Here is a 27,408-nt window from a genome sequence, read left to right on the forward strand (position 1 = left end):
TACAATGGAAAAAAGACAACCTCTTTAACAAGTGGTGCTGGGAAAGTTGGTCAACCACTTGTAAAAGAATGAAACTAGAACACTTTCTAACACCATACACAAAAATAAACTCAAAATGGATTACAGATCTAAATGTAAGACCAGAAACTATAAAACTCCTAGAGGGGAACATAGGCAAAACACTCTCCAACATGAATCACAGCAGGATTCTCTATGACCCACCTCCCAGAATATTGGAAATGAAAGCAAAACTAAACAAATGGGACCTAATGAAACTTAAAAGCTTTTTCACAACGAAGGAAACTATAAATAAGGTAAAAAGACAGCCCTCAGATTGGGAGAAAATAATAGCAAATGAAGAAACAGACAAAGGATTTATCTCAAAAAATATACAAGCAACTCCTGCAGCTCAATTCCAGAAAAATAAATGACCCAATCAAAAAATGGGCCAAAGAACTAAACAGACATTTCTCCAAAGAAGACATACAGATGGCTAACAAACACATGAAAAGATGCTCAACATCACTCAATCAGAGAAATGCAAATCAAAACCACAATGAGGTACCATTACATGCCAGTCAGGATGGCTGCTATCCAAAAGTCTACAAGCAATAAATGCTGGAGAGGGTGTGGAGAAAAGGGAACCCTCTTACACTGTTGATGGGAATGCAAACTAGTACAGCCACTATGGAGAACAGCGTGGAGATTTCTTAAAAAACTGGAAATAGAACTGCCATATGACCCAGCAATCCCACTTCTGGGCATACACACTGAGGAAACCAGATCTGAAAGAGACACGTGCACCCCAATGTTCATTGCAGCACTGTTTATAATGGCCAGGACATGGAAGCAACCTAGATGCCCATCAGCCGACGAATGGATAAGGAAGCTGTGGTACATATACACCATGGAATATTACTCAGCCATTAAAAAGAATTCATTTGAACCAGTTCTAATGAGATGGATGAAACTGGAGCCCATTATACAGAGTGAAGTAAGCCAGAAAGATAAAGAACATTACAGCATACTAACACATATATATGGAATTTAGAAAGATGGTAACGATAACCCTATACGCAAAACCGAAAAAGAGACACAGATGTACAGAACAGAATTTTGTACTCTGTGGGAGAAGGCGAGGGTGGGATGTTTCAAGAGAACAGCATTGAAACATGTATATTATCTAGGGTGAAACAGATCACCAGCCCAGGTTGGAGGCATGAGACAAGTGCTCGGGCCTGGTGCACTGGGAAGACCCAGAGGGATCGGGTAGAGAGGGAGGTGGGAGGGGGCATCGGGATGGGGAATACATGTAAATCCATGGCTGATTCATGTCAATGTATGACAAAACCCACTAGAATATTGTAAAGTAATTAGCCTCCAACTAATAAAAATAAATGGAAAAAATAAAATAAAATACTTGTAATCTTTCAAAAAAAAAAAATAGATTGATGGATATAAGGTTGAGACCCTCATGAGAAGGTTTAAGATAGGTGGAAATCCAGACCTTGATGATGGTGTCCACTTCTGAGACAATTCTAAGTTCTGGTTTGCAACTCCCAATTATCTCTATATTTTCCTGAATCAGTGCTTCCACCGTCTGTAACTTTAGAGTTGGGTTTTCCTCCCCACTACATCTCCATAGCAGTTTCACTGCTTATTCTCTGTCATCCTGTTTACTCCTGAAGAAAACCCTCCTCTATTGGAGAATTTTAGTAAGTTGTTACTGCTAACAGCAATGAGAAAAACACAAGGGGTAAAATGACATACCAAAGGGAAGTCACAAAGTTTCAAATCAGATCAAAAGGGAAAGGGGTAAAACCACTTCTAGTTTCATTAGCATATAAATGTAAGCATCCTAGCCCACTACAAGAAAAGACAAAAGCCACATCAGTGAGAGGTGGGTCTTTCCTGTATGCAAAGAAAAAAGGTTCATCAACATTTGAGAAAACCTCAGATAAACTTTCTTTATAAAAAGACAAAGCATCTTTGAAGAGTTCTCCTGGAATATATGCTGAGTTCAAAGGGAGATCTTTAAGATGAGGCTCTGGTGATAAAGAGACACAAGGGTATTTATAACTTACTTAGTGTATGCTACTCAAGAGAGAAGTGAGAGGTGAGCAGGGGAAAAAGAAGCCAAGGAAGAGCATTCAGTCTTTCTTCTATCCCACTCAGCAGGTGATAGAACCAGGCTTCCACAGGAAGTGAGGTATGGTGAGAAGAGACCAGAAGCAAAATTATCAATAGCAGGAAGAAGAAAACGTTTAGTCTCAGACATGAGGGCATTCTTATGTAAAGATATTGATTTACATAGTGCCTTATTTAAGAAATTGAAAATAAGTGTTAAATAGGGATTTTGTGATGTAATGTAGATCTTTTGGGCTTCCCTGTTTGGTTCAGATGGTAAAGAACCTGCCTGCAATGATCCCTGAATTGGGAAGATCCCCTGGAGAAGGGCATGGCAATCCACTCCAACATGCTTGCCTGGAGAATCCCCACGGGCAGACAAGCCTGGTGGGCTACAGTTCATGGGGTCACAAAGAGCCGGACACAACTGAATGACTAAGCACACACACAGATTTTTAAGCTATTTTATTTCATTATTGTATGTAATGTAAAAATTTACACTTATCCTTGATCCTAGGTAAGTGTCTGAAGAACAGAACTGCATTTCTTTTTTTTTTTTTTTGCATTTCTTTTTTTAAAAATTTCTTTTTATTTTTTTTTGGCCATGCAACGCAGCTTGTGGGATCTTAGTTCCCCAACCAGGAACTGACTTGGAGCCCCAGCAGTGAATGTGCACAGTCCTAACCACTGGACTATCAAGGAACTCTCTGCATTTCTCAAGTAATGTAACTTTTCAAAGTTAGGTAAGGTTTTCCTATTTCTTATATTCACTACAGAATATATAGAAATGATATATCTAGAATATGTATGTAATGTATGTCTTATATAGCTTGAAGTATTCTAGATTAGTGCTACCCAAAAGACACATAATGTGAACCAGACAAGTTTTAATTATCTAGAAGCAACATTTTCATAAATGTCTAAAACGAAAAAGTAAGCCTTTAATCATTTAGATTCCTAGCCTAATACACATCTTAAATATTATCATTTTAAAATGTAATCAATATAAAATGTATTAGAGATATTTAATGCTTCTTTTTCTTAACACTAAGTCTCAGAAACCCAGTGTGTATTTTACACTTAACAGCATACCCCAATTCTAACTAAATACATTTCAAGTGCTGCACGGCCATCTGTGCCTACCGTAATGGACCATGCAGATCGAGATGACGGATATAACATCTACAGCAGCACAGTAGTATCATGGGAAAAAACACTGGACTTGGAACCTAGAAACTTGGGCCCTATCAGCTGGGAGCTATGTGATTGACACTGGTCTTATAGGAGTTAACAGTTCTTCTAAAAGAAAAAACAAGTAGCCAAATAAATTTAAAATGATTTAAGGAGAAGTTTGGAGAAGGCAATGGCAGCCCACTCCAGTACTCTTGCCTGGAAAATCCCATGGACGGAGGAGCCTGGTAGGCTGCCGTCCATGGCGTCGCGAAGAGTCAGACACGACTGAGCGACTTCACTTTCACTTTTCACTTTCATGCACTGGAGAAGGAAATGGCAACCCACTCCAGTGTTCTTGCCTGGAGAATCCCAGGGATGGCGAAGCCTGGTGGGCTGCCATCTGTGGGGTCGCACAGAGTCGGACACGACTGAAGTGACTTAGCAGCAGCAGCAGCAAGGAAGAGTTTAAAACATAACCTGGAGAATAATTTACAGCATCACTAAATCTACTGTTCAAATTTACCAATTTTTATTGAGCATATAAAAAGATTAAGATGACTGGGTGGTTTCCCTGGTGAAAGTGAAAATATGAAAGTGTTAGTCACTCAATCATTTGGCACTCTTCGCAACCCCATGGACTGTAGCCTGCCAGGCTTCTCTATCGATGGGGTTCTCCAGGCAAGAATACTGGATTGGGTAGCCATTCCTTTTTCCAGATCATCTTACCTACCCAGCCAGGGATCAAAGTTGGGTCTCCCGCACTGCACGCAGATTCTTTATCATCTGAGCCACCAGGAAGGTGCTTATAATTCAGCAAATAAAGTATTATAGTTTTAGTAAGAGGACTACGTCTTATTTAAATAATGATCCCCAGAACCTAAGCCAGGAGTGTTGGCATATGACAGGGTGCTCAACATATGTATGACTGAATGCAATACAAAAAAAGTAAAATACAATACCACAGGTAGAAGAGTTATAAAAAAGGAAAACATCAATGTGGAAGCTAAAAGGAAGAGAGAGCACATCTATTTTTGGAGATTGGAAAGGGAAATAAGAAAAGTGATCAGAAAGGAGATAACATTTAAAATGTATTCTGAAAAGTAGGCTGGAGTTCGTAGGCAGGGAAAAAGAGGAGAAAGGGAACATAATGAGGAAGAGATTGCAGAAGGAAGAAACTAAAGCAGAGATAAGGGCAGGAGGAAATGCTGAGGCACAGTAAGATAAAGTTAGGTTACTATTTGAGTGACAGGTTACTATTTGAGTGATAAGTTAGTGCTTATATGTGAAGAACTTGAATTATCAGCTGAGGAGTATATTAAGCATAGGCCTTTTGAAGTGTTTGAATAAAGAACATTTCAGATTAACAAAAATGTCAGAGGAGAAAGGGTCACAAGTATTGAAGGAGTACATAATTGGTTAGACCAGAGGTCAGTAAATATTTACTGTAAATGGCCAAATACAAAATATTTTTAGACTTTGGGGGACATATCGTCTCTATTACAACTATTTACTTTTACTAGTAGAGCTGCAAAGTTATCACTGACTGTACAGGGATTGAACTTGTGTCTCTTGCATTGGAAGGTGAATTCTTAACCACTGGGCCACCAAGGAGCCAAGATATATAATACTAAATGTTAAATAAGTGAAGAATGAGAAATAACCTCTTCCCTAGGAGATGAAAGTGCCTTCAAATTCCTGAGTAGGGAAAATATTTTAGGAAGGCAATAATTTCACCAGATAGCCAGTGTCCACTATATAGGTTTTGTGTCAGGCACTGGAAATAAAAAGAGTTGGACACAACTTAGCGGCTGAGCAACAACTGGAAACACAGCAGTGAATCAGAGCAACAGAATACCTACTGCCTTAAAGGCTGTCAGGGCTTCTCAGGCGGCACAACAGTAAAAAAACTCACCTGCCAATGCAGGAGGTAAGTTCGGTCCCTGGGTTGGGAGGATCCCCTGGAGAAGGAAATGGTGACTCACTCCAGTATGCTTGCCTGGAGAATCCCGTGAACCGAGAAGCCTGGGCACAATAGATAACCTCAGTTTTCTGGTCAGTTTGTTCTCTCCCTGTAAGTCATACTTCATCCTAACATACGATCCTTCCCAAGCAGGTCTTGCAGGTTTGGTAACACCATCTCACTGCCCCACTATGTGCTGTGGTTTTCCTATACCTTGTCCATACTTCTATAAGTCCTTTGGGCTTCCCAGGTGATGCTAGTGGTAAAGAACCCACCTGCCAATGCAGGAGATGAAAGAGACGGGAGTTCAATTCTTGGGTTTGGAAGATCCCCTGGAGGGCAGCATGGTAATCCACTCCAGTTTTCTTGCCTGGAGAAGCCCCCAGAGGAGCCTGACAAGATACAGTCCACACGGTCACGACTAAAGCAACTCAGCACGCAAGCACTTAAAAGAAAGAATTCCTGATTCCCTGTTTTTCTCTGTTTTTTGTTTTATCTTGGCTGCGCCAGATGGTTCTGAGATCTCAGTTCCCCAACCAGAGAAGGAATCCGGGCCATGGCAGTGAAAGCGCCAAATCTTAACTATTCGATCACCAGGTAAGTCCCCAGATCCACAGTTAGCTTACAGATTTATACGGTAATATTCTCTAAGCTTTTTCAAATTATACTGTCTATTGACTTTGGTAATGCTCCTCAATTTTCATTCTGGTGTGGGGAGTAGAAATCAGATCGGAAAGGCACTTGATTTTATTAATAAGAGTAGCAGTGGTTAGTTTGTATATCTGCAATTCACATGGCAACTACAGTCATACAGTCCTTGTGCCCACTCAGGAAGTAGTCAGAGGTTTAACAGTTTAATTAGCCTTCCTGTCATTAAACTCACATGATAGACTATTTGAGGTGTCAGACATGAAATATGGTAGGCTACAAAGATGAAAAACATTAACAGAACTGTTGTTGATGAGCTACATTACAGTTTAATTTTAAAAACAGCAATGTAAATGTTACATCAAAATAATATTTTAAAGATTATGATCACTTTGAGAACAAATACGTAATTTGGAAATTTGGTAATATATAATACTTAAATTTTTTTTTATTTTTAAAGTCTACTAATAAGATAAACTGATATACTATTATATACTTAGCTACATCCTAAGTACTTTACTTTTATAAACTTATTCAATCCTCGTAACGATTCCCATTGTATTTGCATTTTCTCCTTGTACAAACCCAGACAAATAGAGATCCGACATGGACTCAAATCTGACAGTCTGGCTTCAGATTCTTAAGGTGTAATATAATGTGAACTTAGGATGAAAAATCAAATATTTCAGATAATAATAATCTTTATGGTGCTTTTACATTTATGTCAAATATGTTGAAAAAACACTAATAATCTTTTAAACTTATATTGCCTTATAGTAATAACATACTTAAATGGACATGATATCATTCAAATAGCTGAATTAGATTCAAATTCAATTTGATCAACTAGAACAATAGAATACATCAGGTACAAATGCACAGTATTGCATTTAAACCTGAGAGAAACAGAAGAAATAACAGATGGAGGGAGGTAATGGAAAGGACTAATAGTTTCCAAGGGGCCAGTTGTGTGTGTGTGTGCATGTTCAGTCGTGTCTGACTCTTTACAACCCCGTGGACTGTAGTCCTCCAGGCTCCTCTGTCCATGGAATTTCCCAAGCAAGAATACTGGAGTGGGTTGCCATTTCCTGACCCAGGGATTGAACCTAAGTCTCTTACACCTCTTGCACTGACAGGCAGATTCTTTATCACTATGCCACCTGGGAAGCCCATTATGTTTCAAGTACTTGCCTAGGTACACCTTCAGGTAACTACCATTATTTGAACAATGAAAAAACATTAAGTCCATGATGAAATTAATCCAAAATCAGGTAGCTTTGAGTGGCATAATAGGGATTAGAATCCATCATGATCTGCCTCCAAAGGCTCCTTTCACTACTGTGTTGCATGGTTTAACAGCAGAAAATGAGGGGGGGGAAAAGACATTCTAGTCTCTGTTTCAGTTGAAAGAAAACCTAACACAGGTCAAGAGTTTTAGGTAGCTACTAATATACTCTTAGGTTGTATTAATATAATTACAGACCCAACATATCAATAGAAGTGGTAAACATAGACATTTATGTTCACATGACATTTTAGAGGAAACATGATAACCAATTTGTAATAACTGAAAAGCTATTAGGTAGAGTAACAGACATGAGACTTTGTTTCAAAGTAAGAAAATAATAAACAGATGTCAAAACTGGAATAGGTTGCCTTATGAGATGTTTAATGTTTTAAACTTAATGTTAATGATTTTACAGAGGCATTCATAAATAAGATAGGAGTTAGACAAGTAGTTTTATTCCAAGCCTTGACTTCAAATTTACAGCAGTTTAACTTTCACATGTTACATGTGTATTTATTTTTCAGATTTTTTATTTTGGGGAGGGGTATGTTCTCATGGCATAAAAAGAAAAAAAATCTAAAACCACTGGACTAGATACATTGATTTTGTTCAACTTAATTATAGAATATAGGTTAAGAACATAAAATCATACCTTACTTGTCAAAACAAAAGCAAATCACACTTACCATTTTTTTCTGCAAAGGCAATTGCATCCTCTTTAGTACTGAAAGTCAGAACCAGATTGGATAAGGGATCAGCCCTGTAAGAAACAATTTTTTTCCCAGGATTTAACATTAATCTGTGACTGAAAATTACTTATTTTGAATAATTTCTTTAAAACTGTTCACTATCTGAATATGTTTTTCTGTGTTAAATTACGGAGAAGGCAATGGCAACCCACTCCAGTACTCTTGCCTGGAAAATCCAATGGACGGAGGAGCCTGGTAGGCTGCTGTCCATGGGGTTGCTAAAAGTCGGACATGACTGAGCGACTTCACTTTCACTTTTCACTTTCATGCACTGGAGAAGGAAATGGTAATCCACTCCAGTGTTCTTGCCTGGAGAATCCCAGGGAAGGGGGAGCCTGGTGGGCTGCCGCCTATGGGGTCGCACAGTTGGACACAACTGAAGCGACTTAGAAGCAGCAGCAGTGTTAAATTAGGGCGATTTTCTAACATGTCAAATTAAAAACTTTATAAAGACATCCAGCAATCTTTAGTCTCTAATAAAAATCATTTATTAAGCTTAAAAAAAAACAAAATGAATGAGAATCGTCTTAGGTTTGTTTTTATTCTTTAAACTTACCTTATAAAACCTAGAATCAAGCAGAAAAGATCTTCTATAATCAAAGGTATAAAGGAGGAACCACAATGAGACAGGAGGCAGAGACCCATACCAAGTTGGGCAACCCACAAACAGGAGGGTAAGTACAACTGCAGAAAGTCAGTTACTCAGTCGTGTCTGACTCTTTGAGACCCCAGGGACTGTAGCCCACCCGGCTTCCCTGTCCATGGGATTCTGCAGGCAAGAATAGTGGAGTGGGTTCCCATTACTTTCTCCAACAACTGCAGAGGTTATCCCCAAGAAGCAATATGTTCAAGCCCCACATTGAGCTCCCAAGTCCCCGAATCCTGGACTGGGAAGAGAAGCCCCCACAATATTGGCTTTAAAGGCCAATGGGGCTTAGTTTCAGGAGACCCAGAGGGCTGTGAGAAACAGAGACCATCTCTTAAAAGGCTCACAAAAAATCTCATGTACTTCAGGACCCAGAGCAGAAGCAGTAATTTGAAGGAAGCGTGGGTCAGACGCACCTCCTGATCTCTGAGAGTCTCCTGGAAAGGCAGGAGACAAGTGAAGCCCAGGGATGTAGAAAACTGGCAAGAGCCATTTGGGGGAGCTCATTCCACCATGAGGTGCCATTTTGGAATCTTCTCAATTGCTTCTAACCAGGTTATAAGCACCATTCCTGAGATATCTCAGGCTAAGCCATTAGCAGGATGGGAACACAGCTCTACCCACCAGAAGGCAGGCTGCCACAGAGAACCCAACTTACTTGCCAACACGCTAGCACTAGCCAAGACCTCGTGGGCCCTGGCTCTGCCAACCAGCTGTACAAACCCAGCTCTGAGACACTGCAGGCATCGCAAATCAGTGGGCCAACACAGGAGCTCAAGGACTACCAGGGTTCTGTAGACAGAGGTCTCACGATTTACCTCTGCCAAGCAGTGAACCATCACTAGGCCCAGAACCCCTTGGCCCTACCCACCAGTGGTTAGACACCAGCTCTACAACATGCTGGTAAAGTAATGCTCAAAATTCTCCAAGCCAGGCTTCAGCAATACGTGAACCGTGAACTTCCAGATGTTCAAGCTGGTTTTAGAAAAGGCAGAGGAACCAGAGATTAAATTGCCAACATCCGCTGGATCATCAAAAAAGCAAGATAGTTCCAGAAAAACATCTATTTCTTCTTTATTGACTATGCCAAAGCCTTTGACTGTATGGATCACAATAAACTGGAAAATTCTGAAAGAGATGGGAATACCAGACCACCTGACCTGCCTCTTGAGAAACCTGTATGCAGGTCAGGAAGCAACAGTTAGAACTGGACATGGAACAACAGACTGGTTCCAAATAGGAAAAGGAGTACGTCAAGGCTGTATACTGTCATCCTGCTTATTTAACTTATATGCAGTGTACATCATGAGAAACGCTGGGCTGGAAGAAGCACAAGCTGGAATCAAGATTGCCAGGAGAAATATCAATAACCTCAGATATGCAGATGACACCACCCTTATGGCAGAAAGTGAAGAGGAACTAAAAAGCCTCTTGATGAAAGTGAAAGAGGAGAGTGCAAAAGTTGGCTTAAAGCTCAACATTCAGAAAACTAAGATCATGGCATCTGGTCCCATCACTTCATGGGAAATAGATGGGGAAACAGTGGAAACAGTGTCAAACTTTTTTGGGGGGGGCTCCAAAATCACTGTAGATGGTGACTGCAGCCATGAAATTAAAAGATGCTTACTCCTTGGAAGGAAAGTTATGACCAACCTAGATAGCATATTAAAAAGCAGAGACATTACTTTGCCAACAAAGGTCCATCTAGTCAAGGCTATGGTTTTTCCAGCGGTCATGTGTGGATGTAAGAGGTGGACTATAAAGAAAGCTGAGCACCGAAGAATTGATGCTTTTGAACTGTGGTGTTGGAGAAGACTCTTGAGAGCCCCCTTGGACTGCAAGGAGATCCAACCAGTCTATCCTAAAGGAGATCAGTCCTGGGTGTTCATTGGAAGGACTGATGCTGAAGCTGAAACTCCAATACTTTGGCCACCTCATGCAAAGAGTTGACTCACTGGAAAAGACCCTGACGCTGGGATGGATTGGGGGCAGGAGGAGAAGGGGACGACAGAGGATGAGATGGTTGGATGGCATCACCGACTCGATGGACATGAGTTTGAGTGAACTCTGGGAGTGTGTGATGGACAGGGAGGCCTGGCGTGCTTGGGGTCGCCAAAGAGTCGGACATGACTGAGCGACTGAACTGAAGTGAACTAGAACCCCTGGGCCCTGAAGCAAGAGGCCATGAGACTTGGCTTCATGCAACAGTTGGGAGGGGTGGGAAGAATTAGCCTCAATATGTTCCAGGACCAGACCCTGTCCACCAACAGGTGGTCACCAATCCCAGGCCCATTGCAGCCCCACAGCCTGCCTTATCAGCATCCAGCCAATACACCAGGAGGCTGACACCAGCACTCATCACTCGTATTCAACGTAGTGCTGAAATTCCTGACTACAGCAATCAGACTGGAAGGAGGAATAAAATGAATTCAAGCTGAAAAGGAAATGCTGTCACTGTTTGCAGATGACATGATACCATCTACAGAAAATCCTCAAGATACCACCAGAAAACTATAAGAGCTGAATCTGGTAAAGCTGCAAGATACAAAATTAATATAAAAAAATCTATTGCATTTGTATACACTAACAATGATTATCAAAATTTCCAAACTCATCTAATCTCCTCTAATAAACAAAAAATATAAAGAAGTTTTATTTTAAAAATAAGTGTCATTAAATTATTAACACTATTCACAGTATATTTTAAACTAATACCTATAGCTTAGGGACCATGTTAAGAGTGCTCACAATGTCAGCCATTTTTATCCAGTAAATAGTTCTCTGAAAAACACTGTTCTTATAGTATATTTTGCAGGACCACACTTATATAAATATTATTTTATTTATATATATATATATATATATATGTCACCTATGTGGAATGTATATGTCTATACCATTAAACATAGTGATATCTATGTAAAACTGTTTCAAAAAGTATTGTCATAAGGCATCCTGTATAAAAAAGAGCCTGAAAATCAGTGCATTTAAAAGGAAAATCTACACAGAAAAAGAGCCAAAAATAATATTCAAATTAAACCAAAATACTCACGTTGACGCCCAACCCATCAAAGGATTTTCCCATCTCTCTCTGGTATCAAACTCCATCTTCCATTTCTTTGTGTTGTTTACTCCAGACTGCATGTTATTGCGAGCAGGAACAAAGATCCTGGCTTTTCTAGTTTTGATATGCTCTTCGGGAACACCAGTTAAAGTAGTAATATCCTACAGAAAAACAAGCAAATGTGTTGATAACAGCCCACTTACACCCTAATGTATTTTTGTTGCTTTCTGTATCTTACAATATATACTTATTTATAATTTTTTTTAAGATTTCACTTCTTTGTTACTTTACCATGTAAACTACTACTTTGATATTTGGAGAAGATATATTGGGGGAATGTTAAAGTATAGTGGGAAAGGGCTCATAAAAAAATTTAGGCCCATTTTGTACAACAAGGTACTGGTAATTTTTGAAGAGTCTGCTGGCAGAAAAGCCTGTACTAAGTAGACTCTGATGTCATAAGCTGGTATAATTAACAGAGAAAGAATGTAAAAGGATATTACGAGTAAACAAATATAAAAAGCGACTAAATTTTAAATAGAAAAAAATATCTATTACCAGTGGTTTCTGTGTCATGCTGCTTACAAGGCATTCTTTTCAGAGAAAGGCCTGACCCTTTTTGTAAACAATTAAAATCAATTAACAACTTTAATTACCATTTTGATTTATCTCCCCTTAATGAAACCTACTGAAGAGAAAATGATATCAAATAGGTGTCAAACTTATTCTGCAAAGATAAAAAATTCTGCACAATTTTTGCGGAAATGTTAGAGGAAAACAATAACTTGACTATCTTTTTCTATATTTCTACCCAATAACAAAAGGTCAACTGATGAATACATACAACTTTGATTCCCTGATTAAATATATTTCAAACTATAGTAGCAATTAGGACACAAAATAACAAAGTAATTTAGAGTTTAAGTCTCCACTTAGTAATGGTAAAATACTTCATTCTAGCAATGTAAAATCATATTACGGTCAACTGTATTATGCTCATAAAGCATTTTAACATTATGGTTCCTTACTAAGGTAAACTTTAAAAAGCTGGTTAAAAACAACAGGTTTAACATTTAAATGATTATATCAAACTTGTGAAAACTAGAAAACTTAGCACATTTTGTTAATTTTAATTTCATGTTTATTTGTAGTTCCACTCTAATCAATGCTTTAGACCCAAGAAATACTAGGAGTTCTTAGTTGCAATATGTACTGGGAAAAAACTAAATGTATTTCTGACTCAACTAATCTTTCTACACACAGATTAAAGAAACAATTCCTTAGAGTTATTTTAGCTGACAACTATACTTTCTCACCTATACCAATAATTAGGTGTGGTTACTTTGTCATAGTTTGTCTATTTGGAGAAACTATTAAAATGATCCATATAAATATATACACAAAAATGTACTTCTAGTATATGCCTACATTTTTAAAGTTTATAGGATAAAATAAAAGGTAAATGAACACAACTAATACATAATTTTTAAAGGCATCAATATGTCAAGTTATTACAAACTGTCAAGTTCATCTTCAAAGAAAAGTAATTTCAGGTTATTATTACATTCAATAACTTTCTAAAGAATATTCCTCTACTCAAGAGCTTGAAAGAAACTCAGCTCCTGGAAAGTCCTTAATGTTTATTTCCCCCTTTGAATTCACTACAGTGTTGGTAATCTTTCACATTAACTTAGTATTTAATATTATATATTTTCATATTAAAAATCTATTTAGTTATAGCTGAAGCAAAGTATAAACGAACAGTAAGTATATTACAAAATTACGGGATGAGGCATCCTTGTCAAATTCCCTAGCAACACCTCCATTCTGAGCTGAGCTCATAAAAGCTGAAGCTATAAGTTGGCTATTCTTTTAACTAAGACTTACAGAAAAGATAGCATATTAATCTCTTAATACCAGTTCAGGAAACAGACTCACTTTTTCTTAATAAATGTCTATATTGTATGCATATGCCAAAGTAACTTAAAAACCAATAAGGCTTTAGTAAAATGGAAAGAGTATTTTTTGATTTGTACTATCAAAGCAGAAAGGCACAGCATGATTTTTTAAGGATGGAAAACCACTTTAAAATCAGTGGCTACAAAAGTTGCTAAGCTCCTAGCTGTAAGTGCTTCCATGCCTTCTCAAATTATGGCAATTGTTTGGCATCTTCTTCCAATAAAACTGGCATTCAAACAAATGAGTTTCTGAATTTTGAAGTCCAAGTTGTTCTGACATAGAATCCCTGCCTTTGCCTGCAGAAGACATGTAAGGTACTGGAGAGCTGAACTGCTGCCAAAGACAGAATAAAAAGGCTTGGCATCTCTCACATACTTGACACCTAAAGGGCACAGAAGCTCTAAAATTCCTAGTCCTTGTAGGCACACACTCAGTCTAGACAAACTGATTTCTCACACTTTTAAAACGCATCACAACACTCTATTGTTATCATTTCATGCACACAGCTTCAGCAAGTGACAGAAGAACATGTCCTTTAAGCGACATTTCAATGGGCTAAAGCTCTCATTCCAAGATTCCATTAAAACAATGTAATACTTGAAAAGAACTATGAGGCACTATGAACTTTTTCCGTGTCTTCAATGCTTTGCTTTTCCTCAAAGTTCTCACTGACCTATCTGTGACTCAACTTTTGAAAATAAATGATCTGCAAACTACTGAAACTATACTGAACTAATGATACTCTTTAGATTTCTACTTTAATGATACTCTTTTTAGATTTCTACTTTTCTACTGCAGTATGGATCATATGTGATTATTTTTAAAAAACATAAAAGATGTCAATGTTGCCTTTCACAGATTTCTCATTTGATTGGTAAAATAGGTTATTTATAAATAATAATTCATAGATTTTCTATGTCTACAAAAACGTTAAAACATGTAAGATAGGAGAAGGCTGCAAGTTGGCACCTGAAGAATCTCAAGACTCACCAGTTAGTATTTATAAATTCTAATAAAACAACCCTATACATAATATATACACTTACTGAATTTTAAAACTTTTTAATTTTTAACAATTGGATCAAGCATGACACCTATGTTTATATTATTAAACTAAGTATCTTCATAAAGTTTCATAAATATGAACTTGTATACAATATGCTATTTAAGAAATAGTAACTAGTTACCTAATCATGATTCACAGATTAAAGGGCATTCATACTTAAAAATTTGCTACTGAAAACAAGCATATCATAATTTGAAAGTTCTACTCTTTCAGTACGATCTTTTTCACAATTTTAAATTCTATAAGAGCTGATACACTGACTTTCCATTTCACAAGTCTAGTTTAAATTGAATAGGAATTTTAAAAATCATTAAGAAAGTATATGCCAGTATATGTAAATGAACTTTACTCTTTCAAATACCAATTTCCATTATAAAATATTAGTTTTCCATATAAAAACTGTATGATTCGGTTATCAACTGTCCCCATTTATCTTGTGTGAATTCAACTTTTTTTAAACAAAGGAAGCAGGGAACAAGCAATGGGAAGTTGGTGTCAAAATGCAGAAAAACCTCCCAGCAAGCTTCTTGCAACCACCCAGGATTTAGAGTCTTGCTGGCCGCTCTCTTTTCAATACCAGAATTTCACACATTTCAATGACTATTATGACTTCAAAGAATCAAATTTTCATCATTGTCTGTCATCTGCCGGTTGATTTGTATAAAGGAGTTCTTCTGCATGCACTCCAAACAAAAGCCTCCTTACTTTTGTGGCTATATATCAAGTTTAAAAGTTTTGTTTGTGACAGTTGTGTCTTTGGTAAATTAGGGTAACACTGAAGGAGTGCAGCTGCTCTGCAGGAACCTCCTTTTTGGCACCATTTCACTTAAATAAAAACTGAATAATTAGCTTCTGCCTTTATTAAACCACAAAAATGCCACTGGCCTTAGTAATTACTTCCGGTTGCCCCACCCACTTAACCTTAATACTTTACACCTGTCATAAAGAGAAATTAATGAAAAGCGCTTTCACCACTTTGGATGAATTTCTGATAGATCTCCCAGTACACAGAGAAGAGTCAAAATTTTTAACAGGCTTTTTGGTAATAAGTTCACTAACACTGAATGTTATTTGTGGATCAATGTTGAAAAGTTTTAATACAGTACATATTGGAACATTAAGTACAAATACTGCTTACAGAAACTTGTTCTACCGTAGGCTATTAGTTACCAATTATGTGTTTAAATTTGTTTGGGGACTAAACTCCATCTAAATTTGATGATTCTGTTTATATCCTACTTCAACAATGAAAGATGTTAAAAGGAAAACAATCTTGGATCTATAATAAAAACTTCAAGTATTCTACAGATACTTAATACAAGAAACTCATTAAGTGGTCTAATAAATAATGAAGGACACTATACTAAATAAATACTAGTTTGAAAAATAATAGATTTGGCAGATAGCATAACCATATGTATTTTATTTATCATGGAAGAACTTGAAACACTTCTAAAAAGTTAGTGGCCATAGCGATTCAAGATACAATCAAAACTATAAATGAGAAGTGTGCCAGTAGAAGCATTTTTGTTTGCTAAAGCAAGACATTGATGTAGGAGTCTAACCAGGTAATGAAACAAGCGTTGAAACGTTATCATCCATTTTATCTTGCATATCGAGCAAAGCTGTCATGAAACCAAACCTGGGCAGTGGCACTAGTGATAAAGAATTTGCTTGCCAATGCAGGAGCCATAAGAAACACAGGTTCAGTCCCTGGGTCGGGAAGATCCCCTGCCGAAGGAAGTGGCAACCCACTCCAGTGTTCTTGCCTGGAGAATCCCATGGACAGAGGAGCCTGCTGGGCTACAGTTCATGGGGTCGCAGAGTCAAACATGACTGAAGAGACTTGGCACACATCAGGAAACCAAAAGTTAAATTTTAAATGGAATGTTGTTACGATACTAACAATAGATCAAGCAAATGATACACCTAATCATATAATGAGTAAAAAAAAAAAAAAATCCTAAGAATTAGAGATATTTATGTCTCATTCTCAAACTATTTTCATTACTCCTATATCCTTCTGAGCAGGATAAGGTACAGCAATGGCTGAAAGCAAAGGGCTGAGTCAAAACTGGGTTAGAATCCCAGCTTTTGTTGGGCAAATTAATAGATTTCTCCTAAAATATTATGTATAAGGATCAATTAAACAAGGTAAAATGAGGACTAAATAATGTATATAAAGTGCCTGGGCAATAAAAAAAAATGTTCCATTATTTTTAGTGCATATTATGTATTAGAACCTAGACACAACGCTCAAAGGTAAAGACATGATCTCTATTCTCATGAAAATTACTATCTGACTTCTTAAAAAAGACAGAGTGAACAAGTAATGGGAGGTTGCTGGTGAGATGCAAAAAAATTCCCATCTTCTTGGGATGGGATAATATGTGTTAGTAAATAAAATACAACAAAAGATTTTGTAATTAAAGTCAATTAAGTTGCTTCAAGTCTAGAGAAAAGCCTAGTTTTCTTCTTCAAGGCTAGATATTCCATTTTTGTATGTGTCAAAATAAAAATAAGACTTTATTCCTGAACTTACGAAAGTCTATAATCTATGCACCCATAAGAAGGAGGGGGGATAACTAAATAATCATTACTATAAAATATAGTATTAGTTAAGACTCAGATAAATCTCAAGGAACCCAAGCCCCACCATTTGCTACCTATGCAATACTGACAAGTTACTTGAATTCTGTCAGTTTCCTCATTTAAAAAATGTACTATAGAGAATTCGCTAGTATTTCAGTGGTTAGGACTCCATGCTTTCACTGCCAAGAGCACAGGTTCAATTCCTAGTCAGGGAACTAAGATCCTGCAAGCTGTGTGGTAAGTGCCCCCCATCCAGGTACTACAAAACATACCTCATAGTAATGTTTGGAAGGATTAAGTCAAATACAAAGTAAAATGAGATAAATGCCATGGGGTCAAATAAAAGAGAGATTGCATTTGGTTTTAAAGGCAGAAATAGCTATCTCCTTCTTCAGTTACTGTTTCTAACTGAAGAAAGAGACAGAAGATGACTCTTTCAGGATAGTTATGATTTTAAGATGACACTGTTAAAACATTATTAAAAAATTAAAGAAAAATTTTAAAAATATATTCGTATATTCGGACTTCCCTAGTGGTATAGTGGATAAGAATCAGCCTGCTGATGCAAGGGACATGGGTTTAATACCTGGTCTGGGAAGACTCCACATGTCAAGGAGCAACTGAGTTTGTGGGCCATAGCTACTGAGCTTGTGCTCTAAGACCTGCAAGCCACAACTACTGAGCCCATGTTTTGCAGCTGCTGAAGTCCGTGCACCCTAGAGTCTGTGCTCAGCAACAAGAGAAGCCACTGCAGTAAGAAGCCTGCAGGACACAACTGGCCCTGCCCTCTGCAACCAACGAAAGCCCATGAGCAGCAATGAAGACCTGGTACAACCAAACAACAGAAATATAAAAATAAATAAATAAAATAAAAATATATCCAAATATTTAAAATCTTAGCAACTGCTTTTCTTATGTATATTACACAATAATGATCTATATACAAGTCCACTTTATACAGTGATAATAGTTATTTTGTACTATTTTCAAGTATCACATCACTTACTTTTTTTCCCATGTAGTTACCCTGTTTTGATATTTCTTTTTTTAATGGCCTCATTAATAATCTATGAAGTTGATATGCCACAATTTCTTAGCCAATCCCTTATTACTGAAAAATCAAATTATTATTTCTTTTACAGTATAGGTTACTGCAATGAAAATCTCAGTACCCTAATTCTTTAAGGTTAGTCACTAAGGGTAATATTAACTAGGTCAAGGTTATGATAAATTTTCATGGTTTCTGACATGTTATCAAATTGCTTTTCAAGGAGTGGTAAAATTTTATATTGCTACTCACAATATGGGTCAGTTTCTATTTATGCTTTAAAGGCACAGAGAAATAGTATATATTAATTGGACTAAATTTATTTTGTATATTCTACCTTACAAACCTATAAAGGAGAAGATGAATTTGATTTTTGACTTGTAAGAGTATTTTTAAAAATTAACAAAATTTCCTCAAAATTGACTCAAATGATATTACTTTATAGGAGCTGCTACCAGTAGAAACAGGTGGGAAAAGGTAACACTTTACCTAAAATCTAATTAACTGTTCAAAATGTAACTCTGGAACATACTACAAATGCATAATTTTTTTGTAATGGTATAAGGATGTATGTTCAGATTCTTACTGTATGGTTATATCATAGTATATGATCTGACATATGGCATAGTCAAATCAAGTTTACTAAACAGACATTTTAAGACAGAATGCTGTAAGTTTTTTTTTTTTTTGGCCACACTTCACAGCTTGAGGAATTCTCAGTTCCCTCACCAGGGATTGAACCCAGGCCACAGCAGTGAAAGCCCAGCTGGAATCCTTATCACTAGGGAACAAGGGAACTCCCCTGGAAAGCTGTAATTGTTTTAAATAATATAGAAATAAACTTTCTCTCCCAATCAGGAAAATCCATTGGAAGACTTCATTTTTACAAGGAAACACTGGAAACAATCATTTTCTATTAACTTTGAAAGAAGTGAAAATTACTTAGGGAAAAAAATGCTTAATAAATAAATTGGTCAATACTGCCTCAGTGAAAACCAGTATGCTTCAATGAAGCATTCTGAAAGTTATTAAGTAACTGTTTTAAACTTGTAAGATACAGCATATTAATAATGATCAACTTAATACCTAAACCCCTCCTTGTTTGCTTTTTAATCCAATGATTCAGAATTTTTTTGATTTTTAAATTACTAATTCATGTAGCTACAGTAGGTCACATAATAGTTTTTTCAGAAGCTGAAATAAAGGGGAAGAAAATGGCCACAAAACACTTGGAACTTCTATAACATATTACATTTTTAAAAGATCCAATCTGTTATTTCATAATCAAACAGTCCTCCTCATACCCTGGTAATAAGTTAAAAAGCTGACATACACGCACGTAAATTAAGAATTACGAAAACAAAAGCCACACCAGCAGAGAACTAAATATGAAATAACCTCTAAATAAACAAACATCAGGGCAAAGGGACAGAAGGTGAATAAACAACTGAAAAACAAGTGGTGGTTTAAACAGTAAATGAAATTAGTTATATCTGGAAAGGAACTGAAAATAATCTCAAGCTGAATGTTTCTAGTTTAGCAAAACAACATTCAAGAGGCAATGTGTGAAAGTCAAACTTTAAGGAGACAAAAAAATATAAGACAATCCCTCATTAATTTAGCATAAAAATAAAAGTTAAGCTATGGATAGAAGTCTCTTTTCTGACTTAGGAACAGATCATTGTTAACTGAAAATATTGGTGAAAATAGAAGATTATTAAGTGAATGCACACATTTATGCATACACAGCCACACTTTAAATATTGTATTATAACTTAAAAGGTACACATGTACATCCTTTCAATAATCTTCGGATATAGGGCCAGTACCCTTCCTTTGAGTTTAGATCCAGTGGTTAGAATTCCAAGTGTTGTTTCTGCCAGAAACTACCAAGATAATGCATATCTACAATTTACAGTTTTGTTTTTTAAAAATGTGAAGAATACAAAGAGATTTGTGAAACATTAAGTCCAAAATCAGTCTAGATTTCCTTTTGTAGCACAACCTTTTATATAACTGTTTCACCACCACCTAATTTGACAAAAATCATGTTAGAAATTCACCTTTATTATCTTTTCAAAGTATTCAAAAGAATGATCATTATAAAGAACTCTTTGTCCCCCATATAGCAGCATTCAGACTGTAGTATCCAATTAAATTATGTAATTACAATGGCAAGTAAAACTGGCATAGAAAGATATGGAAGCAAGCACAGCTGAGTCCTGGTAAACATGACTCATTACTGAGCGCTGGAGTGTGATAGTGTATTTAAATTAAGACGTAATATGCAGTGCATTGGTAAGGATGTTTTACAGAAATAACTGAGAGCATCAATAATGGAGCAAATTGTTAAAAGGCTGGTTTAAAAAATTAAAGATTCATTAAAGCCATTATTGTAAAAGGTTGTCACAATGCAGTATATGGATTTTTATTTGGATGCATGATAGAGTAACACATATCAGACTACCATTGCAGCCTTGTAAAATTATAAAATTGGGAAAGCAATTTTTTTCAGACATTAGACAACTGGATGACAGGCAGCATCATACTGTTATCCCTGAAAGAAGGAAGATTCATGATGAAGTCTTACAATTGTCCCAGTTTTATCTCGAGGCACACTGCAGACCACGACAGAGCCCAAGCAGAACACCACAGCCTCAAGGGGCAGAGGCAGTATGGTGATTAGAGCGCAGGGCTACTGACATTTGCTGTGAGGCAGAGTTCTGAAGAAAAGAAATTAAAGGCATCCAAATTGAAAAGGAAGTCGTAAAATTATCTCTGCTCACAGATTTATAGGCTACTACACACAATCACAAAACTTATTAGAGCTAACGAACAAGTTCAACAAAGTGGCAGGATGAAAAAAAAATCATGCATGCTCTACCGCTAAGTCGTATCTGGCTCTTTGTGACCCCACGGATGCTCCTCTGTCCTTGGGGTTTCCCTGGCAAGATTATTGGAGTGGGTTGCCATTTCCTTCTCCAGGTATCTTCCCAACCCACGGATAGAACCTACATCACCGGTGCCTCCTGCATTGGCAGACAGATTCTTTGCCACTGGACCACCTCAACACACACCACCACCAGTTGTGCTTCTATACACTAACAATGAACAACAGGAAAAGGAAATTCAGAAAACAATTCCCATTTAAAAGATATATGCACCTCTATGTTCACTGCAGCATTATTTATAATAGCCAGGATATAAAAACAATCTAAGCACCTACTGATGGATGAATGGATAAACAAGATGTATATATAAATATAATGGAATATTATTTGGCCCTAAAAAAGAAATCTTGCCATTTGCAACAATATGGACAGACCTAGGGGGTATTACACAAAGTGAAGTAAGTTAGAAAAGACAAACCTATGATTTCACTTACATGTAGAATCTAAAAAACAAAACAGACTTATAGATACAGGAAATAAACTAGAGGTTAACAGAGGGAGGAGTGGTTGGAAGGTTAACAAAATAGGTGAAGAGGATTAAGAGGTACAAACTCCCACATATAAAATAAATAGGTCATGGGGATGTAATATATTAATATACCATATGAAATATAATTAATAATATTGCTATAACTGTAAGGGCTTCCCTGGTGGTTCAGATGGTAAAGAATCTGTCTGCAATGCAGGAGACCTGGGTTCAGTCCCTGGGTTGGGATGATCCCCGAGAGAAGGGAATGGTTACTCACTCCAGTATTCTTTCCTGGAGAATTCCATGGACATGGGAGCCTGGAAGGCTACAGTCCATGGGTTTGCAAAGAGTCAGACACAACTGAGCAACTAACATTTTTTTCACTTACCACTTTTTTCAACAAATAGTAACTAGATTTATCGTGATAAAAAAAGCATGATAAAAAATGCCAAGACCATTTCAATGGGGAAAGCACCAACAAATGGTGCTGGGAAAACTGTGTACCCAAATGCTAAAGAATAAAACTGAATTCTTTACCTAATATCATACACAAAAGTTAGCTCAAAATGGATCAAAAACCTAAATGTAAATACTTAAAACTATAAAACTCCTAAGTTTTGTGCACCAAAGGACACATACATAATAATGGATAAATATCCAGAATATATAAAGTGAAGTGAAGCGAAAGTTGCTCAGTTGTGTCTGGCTCTTTGAGACACTATTCTGTAGCGCTCAAGGCAACCCCATTCATGGAATTCTCCAGGCAAGAATACTGGAGTGGATAGCCTTTCCCTTCTCCAGGGGATCTTCCCAACCCAGGGACTGAACCCAGGTCTCCCGCATTGCAGGCAGATTCCTTACCAGCTGAGCTACCAGAGAAGCCCAGAACATATAAAGAACTCCTACAACTCAACAAAAAAAAAAACCACATAAAAAATGTGCAAAGTACTTGAATAGACGTTTCTCCAAAGATATGCAAATGACCAACCAGCACATGAAAAAATGCTCAATAGCATTAGTCATTAAGAAAATGAAGATCAAAACCACAGTGAGTACCTTTTGACACCCATTAGGATGGCTATTATCTAAAACCACGGAAAGTAAGTTGCTGATGAGGAAGGATGTAGAGAAATTGGAACCCTTGTGTGTTGCTGGTGGGAATGTGAAAATGGTACAGCCACTGTGGAAAACAGTCTGGTAGTTCTTCAAACTGTTGAACATAGAATTACTGTATAATCCAAACAATTCCACTTAAAGCAGGAACTATACAACAGATATTTGTACATCCATGCATATAGCAGCATTATTTACAACAGGCAAAGATGGAAACTATCCAAATGTCCATCAACAGATGAATGGATAAACAATACGGCACATATATACAACATAAGCTCAAAAAGGAATGAAATTCTGACACATGCTATATAACATGGATGAACCTTGAAAATATCATGCTAAATGAAATAAGCCAGTCACAAAAGGGCAAATATTATATGGTTTCTGCTTATATCATATATTATCTGGCAAATTAATATAGCCAGAAGGTATAAAAAAGGTTACTAGAGACTAAAAGAAGGTGATAATGGGGAGTTACTGTTTATTTATTTAAAAAATTTTTTTTTTCATTTATTTTTATTAGTTGGAGGCTAATTACAATATTGTAGTGGTTTTTGCCATACATTGACATGAATCAGCCATGGATTTACATGTGTTCCCCATCCCGATCCCCCCTCCCACCTCCCTCCCCATCCCATCCCTCTGGAGTTACTGTTTAAAGGGCTCAGAGTTTCTGTCTGGAATCACAGAAACGTTCTGGAAACGGATGGTGGTGATGGCTGCACAACCTTGTAAGTGTGCGTAGTGCCCCTGAATTATACACTATAAAGTGGTTAAAATTGTAAATTCTGTGTTATGCATATTTACAATTTTTTTAAAAAGAAAGTGGGATGACATCTTTAAAGTGCTAAAAACTTTCAATCTAGAATTCTATATCCAATGAAGAGGTGGTTATGGACTGAATACCCATAACATTCAGAGTCCCCCTGCCCTGTCAAATGCATAGAGTGAACCCTTAAGCCCAAATATGAGATATTCGGAGACAGGGACTTTGGGAGGTAATTAGGGTTAGACGGGTCATGATGTGGCGTCCTTATGATGGGATTAGTGCCTTTGTAAAAAGAGACTGCAGGGTGCTTGCTTTCTTTTCTATGCCATGTGAGATACAGCCACCTACAAGCCAGAGAGACAGTCCTAATCAGAAACTAACCATAGAGGCACCACAATCTTGAACTTCTAGCCTCTAGAACTATGGGAAAATAAATTTTTGTTGTTTAAGCCATTCAGTCTATGGTATTTTGTTATGGTAGCCTGAGCAAAGAAAAAACCTTTCAAAAGCAGAGGCAAAATAAAGGCATTTCCAAATAAACAAAAGCTGAGATTTTGTCCCAAAAGATCTGCACAATAAGGAATGTTAAATAAAGTTCTGTAGGCTGAAGGAAAGATACCAGATGGAAAGAACATCAGAAATGGTAAATTTCTGAGTAAATATAAAGTTTTTTCTGCTTAAATAAGAAAGGTGACAATATATAGCCTTGTACTCCTTTCCCAGTCTGGAACCAGTCCATTGTTTCATATCTGACTTAAAGTGTCGCTTCTTAACCTGCACACAGGCTCCTCAGGGAGCAGGTAAGGTGGACTGGTATTCTCATCCCTTTAAGAATTTCCCACAGATTGTTGAGGTCCACACAGTCAAAGGCTTTAGCATTGTCAATGAGGCAGAAGTACATGTTTTTCTGGAATTCTCTTGCTTTTTCTATGATCCAACAGATGTTGGAAATTTGATCTCTGGTTCCTCTGCCTTTTCTACATTCAGCTTGTACATCTGGAAGTTCTCAGTTCATGTACTGTAGAAGCCTAGCTTGAAGGATTTTGAGCGTTACCTTACTACCATGTGAAATGAGAGCAATTGTGTGGTAGTTTGAACATTCTTTAGCACTGCCCTTCTTTGAGATTAGAATGAAAACCAAACTTTTCCAGCCCTGTGGCCACTGCTGAGTTTTCCAAATTTGCTGGCATATTGAGTGCAGCACTTTCACAGCATCATCTTTTAGGATCTGAAATAGCTCAGCTGGCATTCCATCACCTCTGCTAGCTTTGTTTGTAGTAATTTTTCCTAAGACCCACTGGACTTCACACTCCAGGATGTCTGACTCTAGATGAGTGACCACACCATCATGGTTATCTGGGTCATTAAGATCTTTTTTGTATACTTCTTTTATGTATTTTTGCTACTTCTTAATCTCTTCTGCCTCTGTTAGGTCCTTACCATTTCTGTTATTTATCATGCACATCCCTACATGAAAATGTTGGCTTGAAATTGCCAATTTTCTTAAAAAGATCTCTAGTCTTTCCAATTTTATTGTTTTCCTCTACTTCTTTGCATTGTCCATTTGAAGACGGTCTTCTTCTCTCTCCCTGCTATTCTCTGGAAGGCTGCATTCATTTGGGTATATCTTTCCTTTTCTCCTCCTCAGACAGCCACTTGGTTGGTGCAAAAGTAATTGCAGTTTTGCACTGTTCAACTTTGCCATTTGATATTGGAATATATTCTTAAATAAATATGGTCATGTTAATGCACATTTCTCACTTTATGTTTTCTGTGAAGGACTCATCACTTGCTACTTATTTTATATTTATTTTAGACTAGGGGAATGATGTTAGTTTAGACAAAAAGCAAATTCGAATGATTTTCTTATTTGAGTTCAAAATGGGTTGTAAAGCAGCAGAGAGAGCCCATAGCATCAACACTACATTTGGCCCAGGAACTTTTAATGAATGTACAGTGTGTGGTGGTGGTTCAAAAAGTTTCAAAAGGAGACAAGAGCCTTGAAGATGACAATGGCAGGCCCTCAGAAGTTGACGAAGACCAACTGAGAGGATCACTAAAGCTGATCCTCTTACAACTACACAAGAAGTTGCTGAAGAACTCAATGTTGACCATTCTATGGTCATTTGGCATTTGAAGCAAACTGAAAAGGTGAAAAAGCTAGATAAGTGGGTACCTTGTGAGCTGACTGCAAATAAAAAAAAAATTAACATTATTAAGTGTCATCTCTTATTCTACGCAAAAACAATGGATTGTGATGTGCAACACAAAGTGGACTTTATAAAACTGGCGAAACCAGCTCAGTGGGTAGACCAAGAAGAAGTTCCAAAGCAGTCCCCAAAGCCAAACCTGCATGAAAAAAAGGTCATGGTCACTATCTGTTGCCTGTCTGATCCTCTACAGCTTTCTGAATCCCACTGAAACCAACACATCTGAGAAGTATGCTTGGCAAACTGATGAGATGCACCAAAAAGGGCAATGCCTGCAGCCAAGACTGGTCAACAGAAAGGACCCAATTCTTCTCCATGACAACACCTGACTGAATGTCACACAACCAAAGCTTCAAAACTTAAACAAATTGGGCTACAAAGTTTTGCCTCATCCACCATATTCACCTGACCTCTCACCAACCACCTACCACTTCTTCAAGCATCTCGACAACTTTTTGTAAGGTAAATGCTTCCCCAACCAGCAGGAGGCAGAAAAGGCTTTCCAAGAGTTTGCTGAATCCTGAAGCTTGGATTTTTACACTACAGGAATAAACAAACTTATTTCTCGTTGGCAAAAATGTGTTGATTGTAATCGTTCCTACTTTGATGAATAATGATGTGTTTGACCCTTGTTATAATGATTTAAAATTTATAGTCTGAACCACAATTACATTTGCATCAACCTAACAGTTCACAGTAGACTGTACAAAGAATGCATGTTGTAATCCATAAAGCAACCACTAAAAAAAGGACGTAGATCTAAGACATTAATAGAGAAGAAAAAATGGGTTTCCAAAAATGTACTCAATCCAAAATGAAAATGAGAAAGGTAAGGAGGAGGTGAAAACAAACCAAATGGAAATTAAAAGGCAGAGACTGTCAAACTACATAAAATAAAGCAAGAGCAAAATATATGTACAAGGTACAAACTTTAAATGTAAGCTCACAAATAGGTTAAAAGTAAAAAGTAGAATAAGACGCACCATGTAAAACTAAGAATAAGAAAATGGAAGCTATACTAACATCATCAAAGTAGACTTCAGAACAAGGATTAGCACCAGGATAAAGAGAGATGTTTCATAAGGATAAAAACGTCAATTCATCACGAACATGTAAGACTCTTCAATCAATGTCTATGCATCTAAAAGTAGAGCTTCAAAATAACTGAAGCAAAAAGTGATCCAACAGAAGAAACAAATTATTTTTTGAGATGTTAACACTTCTCTCTCAGTAACTGACAGAAGACAGACAAAAATAGTAGTAAGGATAAGGAAAACCTGAACAATGCTATTAACCAATCAAAAACTTAATTGAAATTTATAGATCACCAAACCCCAAAAGAAAAAATGCACATTCTTTCCAAATGTACATGAAATATTAATAAAAATACACTATATCCTGAGCCATAAAAAAGTCTGGGAAAATTTCAAAACTGAAATCATAAATACTGTGTTGTTGATTACAATAAAATTAAATTAGAAATAAAAAATAACGTAGTTCACCAATAAATAATGAAGATAAGTACTATAGATATATTAGTGGATGATCACCTTGCATTGTTCTGGAAAGGCTC

The 27,408-nt window shown here is 37.0% G+C and overlaps 1 protein-coding gene across 3 annotated transcripts in view; it reads right to left on the minus strand.

The window, feature by feature from the left end:
• NDUFS4 (NADH:ubiquinone oxidoreductase subunit S4) overlaps window positions 1–27,408 on the minus strand; it is a 118,812-nt gene that overhangs the window by 19,906 nt on the left and 71,498 nt on the right. The window contains exons 3-5 of one of the 3 annotated variants that reach the window (XM_061129804.1): window positions 11,644–11,816; window positions 7,883–7,956; window positions 5,536–5,652 (exon numbers count right to left, since the gene is read on the minus strand). In XM_061129804.1, coding sequence (XP_060985787.1) covers window positions 5,536–5,652; window positions 7,883–7,956; window positions 11,644–11,816 — 364 coding nt within the window. The remainder of the gene's footprint in view (window positions 1–5,535; window positions 5,653–7,882; window positions 7,957–11,643; window positions 11,817–27,408) is intronic. The other 2 variants (XM_061129805.1, XM_061129806.1) reach the window with 2 other exon arrangements.

The sequence above is a fragment of the Dama dama genome, chromosome 25 (genome assembly GCF_033118175.1).
Source record: "Dama dama isolate Ldn47 chromosome 25, ASM3311817v1, whole genome shotgun sequence".
In the NCBI taxonomy this organism is placed as follows: domain Eukaryota; kingdom Metazoa; phylum Chordata; class Mammalia; order Artiodactyla; family Cervidae; genus Dama; species Dama dama.